Below are 15,107 nucleotides of genomic sequence, written 5' to 3'. Positions count from 1 at the left end.
AGGCTGTTGATTGCGTGTGCTAGCGGGCCGGGGCTAGCAGATGGATCTTCGTGGTCGTCGCAACGGGGAGCCTGTTGAAACCACATCAGGCGATTACGTCGGTAGACCAGCCGTGATGGATCGGCGGGGCTCCATGTCAACACTAGGAGGTCCCGTCCGGTTAACAGAGAGGTAGATAGCTGGGAGATGGGCCTGGCTCGAGGCTAGCTCAAGGCTAACTGGTGCTAGCTTCGGGACAGTGGTGATTAGCCAACAACAACATCCATTCGGTTGCAGCTAGCTAGTTGCAATGATCCAGTGTTAAAGGTCCAGTGATTCAGTGATTCCGGCAGAAAATCCGATATGTTCTGGGTCGATAGCGCGCTGTGCAGACTGGCCGATAATTGTCCAGGCTAGAGCTGGCTGGTAGGTAGTGCAGGGCACGGACAATGGTGAAAACCGCTGACGATGGCTAATAGCAAGTAGCTAGCAAGTAGCTAGTTAGCTGGCTAGTTTCAGCCGGTTCTAGATAAAAAGGTATAAGAAATAATAGAATCCGTTCCACATTGGGTGAGGCGAGTTCCAGGAAAGTATATTTAGTTGAAGGATGAAAAGTGAGATTGAGAAATACATACGAAAAAGACAAAAAAACAGGCTATTTACACGAGCACACTACAGAATACACGACCGCACTGCTACGCCATCTTGTGTGTGTGTGTAGAGTCAGTATAAATGTGTGTGCATGTTATGTGTGTGGAGGCAAATGAACTGAGTGTGTGTTGGAGTGTCAGTGTGTTTGAGTGTGTAGTCTTGTGAGTGTGCATAGAGACAGTGCAAAAATAAAATACAAGGGTCAACCCATTCATCTTAAGATAGCTAGGTGAGACAACCACATATCACAGTCAATATATACAGAATACAAACATTCCATTCCAGAAAAAAAATGGATACATAGCATTTGTAAAAAAAACAAATTTTCATACACATCTAAAATCTGTGAATAAAAAATCTGAAGACAGTCATATTTTACACACCTATAAGCAACCATTTCTGATGAAAAAACACAAATGTGAAAAATTGGTGGATATAGCGTTTTGGAAATATATATACAGTATATTAATATTGATATTAATGCCAAGCAAATAATTTATTCACAACTTTTAATCCAATCAAGACTTACTGACATTATTTGAATGTCTAAATATGTATAGCACTCCCCTTGTGTGACGCTAGGTAGACTTGCTGTGAGACTAAAGGTATCTGCTTGGGGAAATGATAGAATCTCAAACTTTCTTGACTCAACTCCCAATGCAAACAGCAGGTATTCACATCGCAGCAGGCATCATTATGGTGCAACGTTTTAGCCTCATCCAGCTTCAAGTCAAACCATATTCAGTCAAACCATCCTCTTGTAATGGATAGCTTATCATTCAGTCAACTTGGTTGGTGTCGGTCTATTACAAACCTTGTATAAAAGGGATAAAACCAAACAATACGGATAGAGAGATTTATCACAGGAGAAGTGAGTGGACAGAGATTTTATTTGCCCTAACGAAAAATGTATCAATCCCTACAATGTTTTAAAATGTATTATAATCCACATTATTCACATTTCCTGTTGCTGCAGGATTATTTTCCTGCTGTAGCAAACTGGCTCAAATTAAGATCTTACATTTGTAATGTAATCAATCGTAGGCAGCTGGCAGACAAAACTAACCACTTCAAACAGGGGCAGCCGCATAATTACAAATGATTGCTTCAGAAACCGGACCTTAACTGGGTGCAGTAGCTAGGCAAAAGCAATTTCACACTCACCTCACGGCTTTCCATCATCCACACGCGTATGTTTGGGCGGTATACTTCCGGTTGACTATGAATGATTGCCAACTGAACAATACAAAGAAAACCAACTACTGGTATGACATAACCAAACATGTATACATAATCTCTTCTTGAGTCATTTTGGCACATACATGAAGAAGGTTTTTAATTTAGGAAACTGGAAACATTCTGGAACACTTGTCAGCTGTTTACCAGGCCTAATAAAGTGACCGGAGTCTGCATCATCCACTGTTGTTACCTTGAGAATTCCTGTCAGAGCCAATCTCTGTCTCACATTCAATTTCTAATCCCCAGTGTGTCCAATCTCTTCTCCGATCCCATCTCCATCTAATTCAACGCATAAAAACCTTTCAAACACTCAACTGGTAGTTAAGGTTACCCTATAACATGGTCTTATTTTACACATTTTTTTCACATTAAGTGCTAGCGTAGCAACAAGATGGAAGTCAGAACACAAGGTTAGAGTGTATATGTGCAGGAAGGAAGGACCATACCTTATAGTTATTAGCAATTAAGAGTAATTATTTAATTTCTTATTCATGAGCCGTGAATATACAGTACCAGTCAAAAGTTTGGACACACCTACTTATTCAAGGGTTTTTATTTATTTTTACTATTTTCTACATTGTAGAATAATAGGGAAGACATCAAAACTATGAAATAACACATATGGAATCATGTAGTAACAAAAAGTGTTAAACAAATCAAAATATATTTTAGATTTTAGATTCTTCAAAGTAGCCACCCTTTGCCTTGATGACAGCTTTGCACACTCTTGGCATTCTCTCAACCAGCTTCACCTGGAATGCTTTTCCAACAGTCCTGAAGGAGTTCCCACATATGCTGAGCACTTGTTTGCTGCTTATCCTTCACTCTGCCATCTCAATTGGGTTGAGGTCGGGTGATTGTGGAGGCCAGGTCATCTGATGCAGCTCTCCATCAATCTCCTTCTCTGTCAAATAGCCCTTGCACAGCCTGGAGGTGTGTTGGGTCATTGTCCTGTTGAAAAACAAATGATAGTCCCATTAAGCGCAAACCAGATGGGATGACGTTTCGCTGCAGAATGCTGTGGTAGCCATGCTGGTTAAGTGTGCCTTGAATTCTAAATAAATCACAGACAGTGTCACCAGCAAAGCACCCCCACACCATCACACCTCCTCCTCCATGCTTCACGGTGGGAACCACACATGCAGAGATAATCTATTCACCTACTCTGCATCTCACAAAGAAATGGTGGTTGGAACCAAAAATCTCAAATTTGGACTCATCAGACCAAAGGACAGATTTCCACCAGTCTAATGTCCATTGCTCGTGTTTCTTGGCCCAAGCAAGTCTCTTCTTCTTATTGGTGTCCTTTAGTAGTGGTTTCTTTGCAGCAATTCGACCATGAAGGCCTGATTCACGCAGTCTCCTCTGAACAGTTGATGTTGAGATGTGTATGTTACTTGAACTCTGTGAAGCACTTATTTGGGCTGCAATTTCTGAGGTTGGTAACTCTAATGAACTTATCCTCTGCAGCAGAGGTAACTCTGGGTCTTCCATTCCTGTGGCGGTCCTCATGAGAGCCAGTTTCATCATAGTGCTTGATGGTTTTTGCGAATGCACTTGAAGAAACTTTCAAAGTTCTTGAAATGTTCCGTATTGACTGACTTTCATCTCTTAAAGTAATGATGGACTTTCATTTCTCTTTGCTTATTTGAGCTGTTGTTGCCATAATATGGATTTGGTCTTTTACCAAATAGGGCTATCTTCTGTATACCACCCCTACCTTGTCACAACACAACTGATTGGCTCAAACGCATTAACAAGGAAAGAAATTCCACAAATTAACTTTTAAGAAGGCACACCTGTTAATTGAAATGCATTCCAGGTGACTACCTCATGAAGCTGGTTGAGAGAATACCAAGAGTGTGCAACGCTGTCATCAAGGCAAAGGGTGGCTACTTTGAAGAATCTGAAATATAAAATATATTTTGATTTGTTTAACACTTTTTTGGTTACTACATGATTCCATATGTGTTGTTTCATAGTTTTGATGTCTTCACTATTATTCTACAACGTAGAAAATAGTAAAAATAAAGAAAAACCCTTGAATGAGTAGGTGTGTCCAAACGTTTGACTTGTACTGTACGTATATTTTGCACTGTCGGAAGCCACAAATACAACTAGGTCTTATAAATCAATCCTATCATGTGTATCTAAAACTATACTGTTAAAACTAAAAGAACCAACTATTTTATAAAGCTGACTAAAATGTCTGATGCAGATATTTGTTTTGATCTGAATAGAGTTTATCCCTTAATAATGTGGTATCAAAGTCAGCATGAAATCCCACAGACAGTGAGAAAACAATCACAATATCAGAAGGAGATGTCATGACAGTGAGCACTTACAAGTATATTGTGTCTCTGTGAAAACATCAGGGATGGTTTTGAAATGTCAATGACTGACACAATAAACACTGTTTTCAATCTGGGAGGCTCGGACACAAAGCAAGGCTGTAAAAGTAATCAAGAAATGGCAACTACAAACAGTCTAAACAGACAGGATCATATCAGAGAATGCAGTATAACACAAAACATGAAACGTAGTATGGAGTTTATATATATATAGACATTGAGTGAGTTCTGTCACAAATGTCTCTCCTCTGATTTGACATTTCAAAGTATTTGACATTTCAAGGTAGTCACTTATGGTTTTGACATTCATTACAATTTTTTCTCCCCTTGTGTCATGTGGGCTTGAGTATTCCACGGCACAGACACATTTTTCCCATTTGTCACAAAATACAATTTGTGAGTATCTTTGGATCAAGCAGCAGGCAGAGTGATGCAAACACAAAGAGTAGATGTTTGATATCAATTCAAGTATTGGTTTCCACATTTTGCCCACTGGGTCTGGTAATATTTTTGCTGTTTATTATAAACCAGTCACACGGAGATCCTTTTCATCATGGGTTTTGTTTCGCTCCCTCACCACAGGTTCATTGTTATTTGTTATATTCATTACATCATACAGCAAAATAACCACTTATTCATTTTACATTACATTTTAGTCATTTAGCAGACGCTCTTATCCAGAGCGACTTACAGTTAGTGAGTGTATACATTTTTCATACTGGCCCCCCGTGGGAATCGAACCCACAACCCTGGCGTTGCAAACACCATGCTCTACCAACTGAGCTACATCCCTGCCGGCCATTCCCTCCCCTACCCTGGACGACGCTGGGCCAATTGTGCGCCGGCTACGACAGAGCCTTGATTTGAACCAGCTAGCACTGCGATGCAGTGCCTTAGACCACTGCGCCACTCGGGAGGACATTACACTAGCCAGCACTAAACCGTTACAGTCAATCTGCAGGTACATTAACTCTTCTTAAGGTAACTATCCACTCTAAGTAGAAGCACAGGTAAACAGAATAGCCAACTGGAGGCCAATGTTTTGATATGGCGAACATCTCTTGAAGGGTATTTGTGCTATTAAGAATTCCACAATTCGTAGTGGTGTTTTATTTTAAGTCGTGTCCACTATCCTAGTCACCCCAAGGCAGAAAGATCACCAGTGACAATACAATTATGACTCAAGCTGCAAAGAAGGGTATGGATCCAATTTCTAGGTCACAGACAGGTGTTTCCAACATACTCATGGAGCATGTATTTTTCATGTATGAGAGTATCATGTTACCTTTTCTTTGTAACCATTATAAATCTATCTGTTGGGTTATAATGAAGAGAGTACAGTGTTTGAATATTTCAAGATTCAATTTGAAGGAACCCCTTATTCATTATTTGTTCTTTATCTTGCCGTTCTGTTCTTGGTCCGTGGTTCTACTCTGGATGCCAAAACTGAAAAAGTCTACTCACCCCATTGTGACAATCCATGAGAATGAGGCGCTGATGTCCAAAAAGGTAACATATAACATCTATTGAGACTCTGTTCTGAGTCCCTGCATTAAACAACCCATTCAGCAATCATAGTGGGGAGTCTGACAATGTTGAATGGTTTGTAATATTATGACATAATAGCCTTGTATTTAGAATGCACAACTGAATATATTCAAATCGTTATACTAATTCATAGCTAATGTAGTTGCAGTGTACAGTTATACTTAAGCTCCGAGGGGGGGAGCCTGAGCTATTCGGCAGCCTGATGGTCTGGGGGTAGAAGCTATTGGCCAGTCTGTTAGTTTTAGCCATGATGCTCCTGTGTGATGGAAGCAGGGAGAACAGGCCGTGGCTCAGGTGGCTGAGGTCCCTGATGATCTTCTTGGCCTTCCTGTGACACCTGGTGTTTTAGGTGTCCTGGAGGGCTGTGTGCACCCAATGGTGCATTCGGCTGAGTGTACCACCCTCTGTAGAGCCTTGCGGTCAGCGGCGGTGGAGTTGCTGCACCAGGCTGTGATGCAGCCCAACAGTATGCTCTCGATGGTGCTCCTGTAGAACACTGTGAGGGCCCCTCGGGAACAGGCCGAATTTCTTCAGCCTCCTGAGATTAAAGAGTTGCTGTCGTGCCTTCTTCACCACGATGTCCGTGTGGTTTGACCATTTCAGCTCCTCGGAGATGTGTACGCTGAGGAACTTGAACTTTTTGACCGTCTCCACAGCGGTCCCGTTGATGAAGATGAGGCGTGTTCAGCCTGGTTCCTCCTGAAGTCCACAATCAGCTCCTTTGTTTTGCTGATATTGAGTGAGAGGTTGTTTACTTGGCACCATGCTGTCAGAGTGCCTACCTCCTCCCTGTAGGCTGTCTCGTCGTTGTCGGTGATCAGGCCTACTACTGTTGTGTTGTTAGCGAACTTGATGATGGAGTTGGAACTGTGTGAGGCCACGCAGACGTGGGTATACAGAGAATACAGGAGGGGACTGAGGACACACCCTTGTGGAGCCCCCATGTTGAGGATCAGTTTGGAGGAGGTAATGTTGCCTACCTTCACCACCGGGGGGCGGTGCGTCAGGAAATCTTTGGCTGATCAGTAGGCAACGGCCGGCCCCCCTACCAAGATGGGCTGGCCCGGTTTTCTGATAGGCTGAGCTGAGGTCATGCATGCTCACATTCAAAGTCAAACGCGGCATCAGCAAAGAGACCTGCTCTGACTGTCATCAGGTAGACAGCCAAGATCATGGATCATAAAAAACTGAAAGGTTGCCTATAAACGTAGAAAGAGCTCATTCTACATTGTCACCTCACTCAAAACGTAACATTTTGAGGCGGCTAAAACCATGATTTGGTCACAGTGAGTTGGTGGTGCGCGCAGTGCTGTGGGCTGGTGTGGATAAAATGCTGAATTCTTGTCCCAGTCTGCCCCTGCTCCCTCTGCACATGACCGGATGTCTTTGTCTGTTGTACAAACTGTTGTAACTATAAACAACCTTTCTCTGTTGTTCCTATAACACAATCAAATGTACAGCCCAAAACATTGTAACCTACACTACCTGACAAAAGTTTGGACACACCTACTCATTCATTTCTACATTTTAGTCAACTGAGCTACAACTGAGTCAGGAATTGTGAAAAACTGAGTCCAAATGTATTTGGCTAAGGTGTATGTAAACTTCCGACTTCAACTGTATATCACGTCAATCTTACATGAATTAAATGTAGGGATTTAGGCGATTCATATTCTAGGAGATGACTACAGATGGTTTATCATGCATGTATGGACCATACATTGACACGTCAAGTTCAAAATGTGAGGTTTAAAAAATACAGAAGTATTTTTCAGTCCTCTGTAACGAGTCTTCAGTAGCTCTCACCCCATATTGGAGTTAATAGATGAAATGGTTATATAACGTCCAAACAAAATGTTGCTAACAAAACTGCAATTCTGGAAGTCCTTGCTTATTTTCTGTGAATGCTTTTCCATTTGCAATGGATTTGGTTCTGTGAGAGCAGGTGAATTGGAGCTCTGTCCAATCAATGACTATAATTGTCAATTACTGTAGGTCTGTGACAATAAATACCACCACACATTGCGGTGTCCTAAGATGCTGGCTGTGAGGATAAACATTTGGAACACATTCAACTGCAGACTCAAGTCTGTTCATATTACAGTCTGGTAAACTGTAACAAGAATGTTACTAATCAATTATAACATCTTCAGTAGTTTTTCAGAGTAACTGAATTCACAGCTCATAATTATTTTCTCATTGGCACAGACACTGACAACCATTTTTCAACAGTAACATAATATTTTTGTCTTTTGGGAAAGATCGGGGCAGGTGGCAACGTAAGCTCTGGCAACCTGGCATTGAACACAGAGAAGACAAGCGAGAGTAACTCAACAACAGAAGAGGAAGACAACATCTCAATCTCTTCACTGCTGATCACTGAATCTGACCCTGCAAAAGATGGATCCTGGCAAGGTGGTGCGACCTCTTTCAACCCTACCAATGTAAAGATGGAAGCCTTTGAGACGCACATTTAAGTTGTTTGTGAGATAAATGGGTGACAAAACAGAAAGGTGTAGAGAGTAAGGTAACACTTTATTTTAAGGTTCTGTAATAAACCATTTATAAGGCATTTTTAAAGTGTGAGTTCACCATTTATTAATCATTGCTCCCACATTAATACATCATTTACTAATCATTAGTAAAGTATGTTTGCAGCCCCTAATCTAAAGTGAGTGCTATTTATGCTTTACAAATACCTTATAAATGTTTTTGAGTGACCAGTGTAATTTCTAACAAAAAGATGGGCATGCTATTGGTAGACGTTCCAGCAGCACCAGGTAAAATAATAAGTACATAACACAGGATATTTAAGGAAATATATATATACACATTTGTGAGTAACTTACTAACATTTACAAATATGGGAATAATGATTAATAAATGGTGGGCATACGGTTTGTAATCACATTATAAATAGTTTATAAATGTCTTTATTACGGACCTTTAAAATAAAGTGTTACAGAGAGTCATTCCCTATAGTATTGACAAAGAGGACTTGTGATCATTATTAGCAGATGTGGCAGTATGCAATAAATTCAACTGCTTTTGCTATTGTATAAACATTTATGAAATGCAAAAATGTTCTGGAGATTGTGAAACTATATGCACCGCTGGGAGGAAAGATAATACTTTTTGAACTGATTGATTATAATTATTTAATCATTCTGATTTGTATTTTGGGATAAATTAACTTGTTCCAACATTGAATAAAACATTTTGTAATCTTTTCAAAAAGTTTGTTTGATTACTGACATTGTAAAATACATGAGAATAAACATTTTATGATACATATTGCAAGTACATCTATGAGTGTGGGGTGTTGGTGTTGTACCTGTGATTCATTTGTACAGACCCAGAACAGAACTCATTGAAACATTTTTCATTTTGCCAAATTGTACATGTTATTCTACTTCTCAGTATCTCTCTACCCACTTCAAACTTCAGAGTTGTCAATACTATGCACTACATACAATTAACTAAATTATAGTTCATTACATAACTGTGGACACATTTCTCCAGACAAGAAGCCTAGATCAAGTTAATTACAGTGGCGATCATAGTTGCTACTATATTTAGTTCTGATTACATCATGCATGTTAAAATTGACTTTTTCCCTCATATTTTTTCAGTCAATCCTCAATATTCCCAAACAAAACTGCTCACATCCACGGAGAATTGCAATCTCTAAAGCAGGGATCATCAACTAGATTCAGCCACTGGCCAATTATTTTCTTGAGTGGATGGTCAGGGGGCCGAAAATATTTACAAATAATTTGCACACTGCAAATTGACTGCAAGAAGCCCAAACAGATATAATATTTGACAAAAATATAATAATTTCAAACCTTGCTTACATTTGTATACTATCACATATACACTACATGACCAAAAGTATGTGGACACCTGCTCGGCGAACATCTCATTCCAAAATCATGGACATTAATATGGAGTATGCTGTAGCGTTAAGATTTCCCTTCACTGGAACTAAGGGGCCTAGCCCGAACCATGAAAAACAGCCCCAGACAATTATTCCTCCTCCAACAATCTTTACACGTCTCCACTGCTCCAGAGTCCAATGGCGGCGAACTTTACACCACTCCAGCCGACACTTGGCATTGTGCATGGTGATCTTAGGCTTGTGTGCTGTTGCTCAGCCATTGAAACCAATTTCATGAAGCTCCCGACGAACAGTTATTGTGCTGATGTTGCTTCCAGAGGCAGTTTGGAACTCGGCAGTGAGTGTTGCAATCGAGGACAGACGATTTTTACGCACTACGCGCTTCAGCACTCGGTGGTCCCGTTCTGTGAGCTTGTGTGGCCATACCACTTCGCGGTTGAGCCATTGTTGCTCCTAGACGTTGCCACTTCACAATAAGTGAATGCACCAATTTGTAAGTCGCTCTGGATAAGAGCGTCTGCTAAATGATGTAAATGTAAATGTAAGAGCCTTTAAAGTTGACCAGGGCAGCTTTAACAACATTTTACGAACTGACTTGTCGGAAAGGTGGCATCCTATGACGGTGCCACGTTGAAAGTCACAGAGCTCTTTAGTAAGGCCCTTCTACTGCCAATGTTTGTCTATGGAAATTGCATGGTTGTGTGCTCGATTGTATACACCTTTCAGCAACGGGTGTGACTGAAATAGCCGATTCCACTAATTTGAAGGGGTGTCCACATACACTATATATACAAAAGTGTCTCTCTGTTGTGCATGGGGATACTTGGGAATAGATTTCCAAAATGTAAATCACCTGGAGATGATTTGCTGGTGTTTTTACAGTCTTTTATGTCCAAATAAAATCACCTGTGGGCCTTGCTCTGAAGGCTTATCAAGCGTCTCTCAGATCCATTCAGCAGTTTTCTTTCATGACGATAGGCCTTAAAAATTAGCATTCTACGATAGAGAACTTCTGAACAGACATTCAAGAAATCCAACAAAGTTGTCAACAGTGACACTAGAATCACAGAGAAAGATGAAGTGTGAACTTCAACTTCCGTTTGAAATTCAAGAAAGGTGTTGTTGATATAATTAAAACCAATCTTTTAGTTTGGACTGCTACATTCAAAATGATGGACAGGTACAATTGCACATGTTAAAGGTAGACTCAGCGAAATCACGTTGCCACAAGCAGCACCACAGATTTTGAGATGAGCGAGATGCAAGACAAACAGTCACACGCAGTATTTGCGCTTGTGCACGGGTTCACTTCACGCTGTTCACAGCGTGGTAGCCAGGGCACCAAAACAGAGAAGTTGAGCCTCACACTTCAACGCTCTTAGTTGTTGCGGAAATTGACCCACTATGCGGTTTACTTTCTGCATCTGTATCGCTAGTTCTACCTTTAATATGTGAAATGCTAACTCAGCTAATTCATCTTTGTTGAAGGAGAAAAATATTATTTATAGACGTGGTATTACAGATCATAATAATAATAATAATATGCCATTTAGCAGACGCTTTTATCCAAAGCGACTTACAGTCATGTGTGCATACATTTTTACGTATGGGTGGTCCCGGGGATCGAACCCACTACCCTGGCGTTACAAGCGCCATGCTCTACCAATTGAGTTACAGTGGACCACATAGAGGCCATCATACATCCTCACTCAAGTCAACCAGCGTGTGTTGATTGTATATCTAATGTACACCGAGTATATTTTATATGTAATATATTTTCTGCTGAAAATGCTGTTATCAAGGTAATTTCCTTAGTATGTGACGTCGGAGTTCAGCATGTGGGAGAAGTCGGAGCACAGTGATAATAGACGAGTTACCCACTAGTAATTACAAGTTGGAGGGGGGTTTAAGTGGATTTTTCCCATATGCTCGTTTTTACGAATTTACGAGATTTCATGAACACAGCATAATTGTGCTCAAAATAACTAAATTACCTTACCTCAAACCATCCCTCTGGAGAAGAGCTTTAGGTCACTAACAATTCATTAACCTCGTCTGATGCAGAAGGATTCAAACAGAAATTATTAGACTGTTTGGGAACTGTGAATAGGCCGCTAATTGTTTAATGTCTGGACTCTTTAGTCAATGTAATACTCGACATCACTCCTTTCTGCCTCGAATTCGTCCTTTTGTTACTCTTCAGCATCCAATCAGATACACCCTGACTATATATGATGTACGATCTGTTCTTGTAACTTTATAAAATCCCGATTCATCCAAATAATCAGTGATGTAAAAACCAGCACACCGGTATAATTGTTCCTCATAATCCTTTCGTCCCACAGCTTCCCGACAGACGTAACATTTTCAGAATCAAATCGAGTCAAATTGTATTTGACACGTGCGTCGTAGACAACAGGTGTAGGCTAAAAGTGAAACGCTTAGTTATGAGTCCTTTTCCAACAATGCAGTTAAAGATAAGATAAAAACTATGAAACTATTGAAATAGTGACACGAGGCATAAACACACAGTGAATAACGAATATAAATAATGAGTAGACAAGAACATGGCTATATATAGGGAGTAGAAAATAACATGGCTATATATAGGGAGTAGAAAATAACATGGCTATATATAGGGAGTAGAAAATAACATGGCTATATATAGGGAGTAGAAAATAACATGGCTATATACATGGAGTAGAAAATAACATGGCTATATATATATAGGGAGTAGAAAATAACATGGCTATATATAAGGAGTAGAAAATAACATGGCTATATATAAGGAGTAGAAAATAACATGGCTATATATATAGGGAGTAGAAAATAACATGGCTATATATATAGGGAGTAGAAAATAACATGGCCATATATAGGGAGTAGAAAATAACATGACTATATATAGGGAGTAGAAAATAACATGGCTATATACAGTGGGGAAAAAGTATTTAGTCAGCCACCAATTGTGCAAGTTCTCCCACTTAAAAATATGAGAGAGGTCTGTAATTTTCATCATCGGTACAGGTCAACTATGACAGACAAATTGAGAAAAAAAAATCCTAAAAATCACATTGTAGGATTTTTAATGAATTTATTTGCAAATTATGGTGGAAAATAAGTATTTGGTCACCTACAAACAAGCAAGATTTCTGGCTCTCACAGACCTGTAACTTCTTTTTTAAGAGGCTCCTCTGTCCTCCACTCGTTACCTGTATTAATGGCACCTGTTTGAACTTGTTATCAGTATAAAAGACACCTGTCCACAACCTCAAACAGTCACACTCCAAACTCCACTATGGCCAAGACCAAAGAGCTGTCAAAGGACACCAGAAACAAAATTGTAGACCTGCACCAGGCTGGGAAGACTGAATCTGCAATAGGTAAGCAGCTTGGTTTGAAGAAATCAACTGTGGGAGCAATTATTAGGAAATGGAAGACATACAAGACCACTGATAATCTCCCTCGATCTGGGGCTCCACGCAAGATCTCACCCCGTGGGGTCAAAATGATCACAAGAACGGTGAGCAAAAATCCCAGAACCACACGGGGGGACCTAATGAATGAACTGCAGAGAGCTGGGACCAAAGTAACAAAGTCTACCATCAGTAACACACTACGCCGCCAGGGACTCAAATCCTGCAGTGCCAGACGTGTCCCCCTGCTTAAGCCAGTACATGTCCAGGCCCATCTGAAGTTTGCTAGAGTGCATTTGGATGATCCAGAAGAGGATTGGGAGAACGTCATATGGTCAGATGAAACCAAAATAGAACTTTTTGATAAAAACTCAACTCGTCATGTTTGGAGGACAAAGAATGCTGAGTTGCATCCAAAGAACACCATACCTACTGTGAAGCATGGGGGTGGAAACATCATGCTTTGGGGCTGTTTTTCTGCAAAGGGACCAGGACGACTGATATGTGTAAAGGAAAGAATGAATGGGGCCATGTATCGTGAGATTTTGAGTGAAAACCTCCTTCCATCAGCAAGGGCATTGAAGATGAAACGTGGCTGGGTCTTTCAGCATGACAATGATCCCAAACACACCGCCCGGGCAACGAAGGAGTGGCTTCGTAAGAAGCATTTCAAGGTCCTGGAGTGGCCTAGCCAGTCTCCAGATCTCAACCCCATAGAAAATCTTTGGAGGGGAGTTGAAAGTCCGTGTTGCCCAGCGACAGCCCCAAAACATCACTGCTCTAGAGGAGATCTGCATGGAGGAATGGGCCAAAATACCAGCAACAGTGTGTGAAAACCTTGTGAAGACTTACAGAAAACGTTTGACCTGTGTCATTGCCAACAAAGGGTATATAACAAAGTATTGAGAAACTTTTGTTATTGACCAAATACTTATTTTCCACCATAATTTGCAAATAAATTCATTAAAAATCCTACAATGTGATTTTCTGGATTTTTTTTTTCTCATTTTGTCTGTCATAGTTGACGTGTACCTATGATGAAAATTACAGGCCTCTCCCATCTTTTTAAGTGGGAGAACTTGCACAATTGGTGGCTGACTAAATACTTATTTTCCCCACTGTATATAGGGAGTAGAAAATAACATGGCTATATATATAGGGAGTAGAAAATAACATGGCTATATTTATAGGGAGTAGAAAATAACATGGCTATATACAGGGAGTAGAAAATAACGTGGCTATATATAGGGAGTAGAAAATAGCATGGCTATATATATAGGGAGTAGAAAATAACATGGCTATATATAGGGAGTAGAAAATAACATGGCTATATATATAGGGAGTAGAAAATAACTGTCACGCCCTGGCTCTGGGGACTATGTTATGTTGAGCCAGGGTGTGTAAGTCTATGTTTTGTATATCTATGTTGGCCTGAGTGACTCCCAATCAGAGGCAACGAGTGTCAGCTGGTTGTCTCTGATTGGGAGCCATATTTAACTATCGGTCTTTTCACTTTGTGTTGTGGTTTCTTGTTCCTTTTGGTTTGTGTGTATCGAAGGACTTCACGTTTCGTTCGTTGTTTTGATCGGGTGATCTGTTTAATAAATAATATGTACGCATTCAACGCTGCGCATTGGTCCTCCTCCTTAAGCGAACGTGACAATAACATGGCTATATATATAGGGAGTAGAAAATAACATGGCTATATATAGGGAGTAGAAAAATAACATGGCTATATACAGGGAGTAGAAAATAACATGGCTATATATATAGGGAGTAGAAAATAACATGGCTATATACAGGGAGTAGAAAATAACATGGCTATTTTTTTATTTTATTTTATTTATTTCACCTTTATTTAAACAGGTAAGCCAGTTGAGAACAGGTTCTCATTTACAACTGCGACCTGGCAAAGATAAAGCAAAGCAGTGCGATAAAAACAACACAGAGTTACATATGGGGTAAAAAAACAAAGTCAAAAATACAACAGAAAATATATATACAGTGTGTGCAAATGTAGCA

General features: G+C 40.2%; 1 protein-coding gene across 7 annotated transcripts in view; it reads left to right on the top strand.

The window, feature by feature from the left end:
• Positions 1-9,073, top strand: part of LOC121547110 (muscular LMNA-interacting protein) — a 47,918-nt gene extending 38,845 nt beyond the window's left edge. For 6 of the 7 annotated variants that reach the window (XM_045209884.1, XM_045209883.1, XM_041858220.2 and 3 more), the window contains 2 exons: positions 5,676-5,729; positions 8,030-9,073. In XM_045209884.1, coding sequence (XP_045065819.1) covers positions 5,676-5,729; positions 8,030-8,245 — 270 coding nt within the window. In that variant the 3' untranslated portion in view covers positions 8,246-9,073. The remainder of the gene's footprint in view (positions 1-5,675; positions 5,730-8,029) is intronic. The other variant, XM_045209885.1, reaches the window with a different exon arrangement.
• Positions 9,074-15,107: the final 6,034 nt, after the last annotated feature.

Source organism: Coregonus clupeaformis, chromosome 31 (genome assembly GCF_020615455.1).
Source record: "Coregonus clupeaformis isolate EN_2021a chromosome 31, ASM2061545v1, whole genome shotgun sequence".
In the NCBI taxonomy this organism is placed as follows: Eukaryota; Metazoa; Chordata; class Actinopteri; order Salmoniformes; family Salmonidae; genus Coregonus; species Coregonus clupeaformis.
This window is presented reverse-complemented; position numbering and strand designations above follow the sequence as displayed.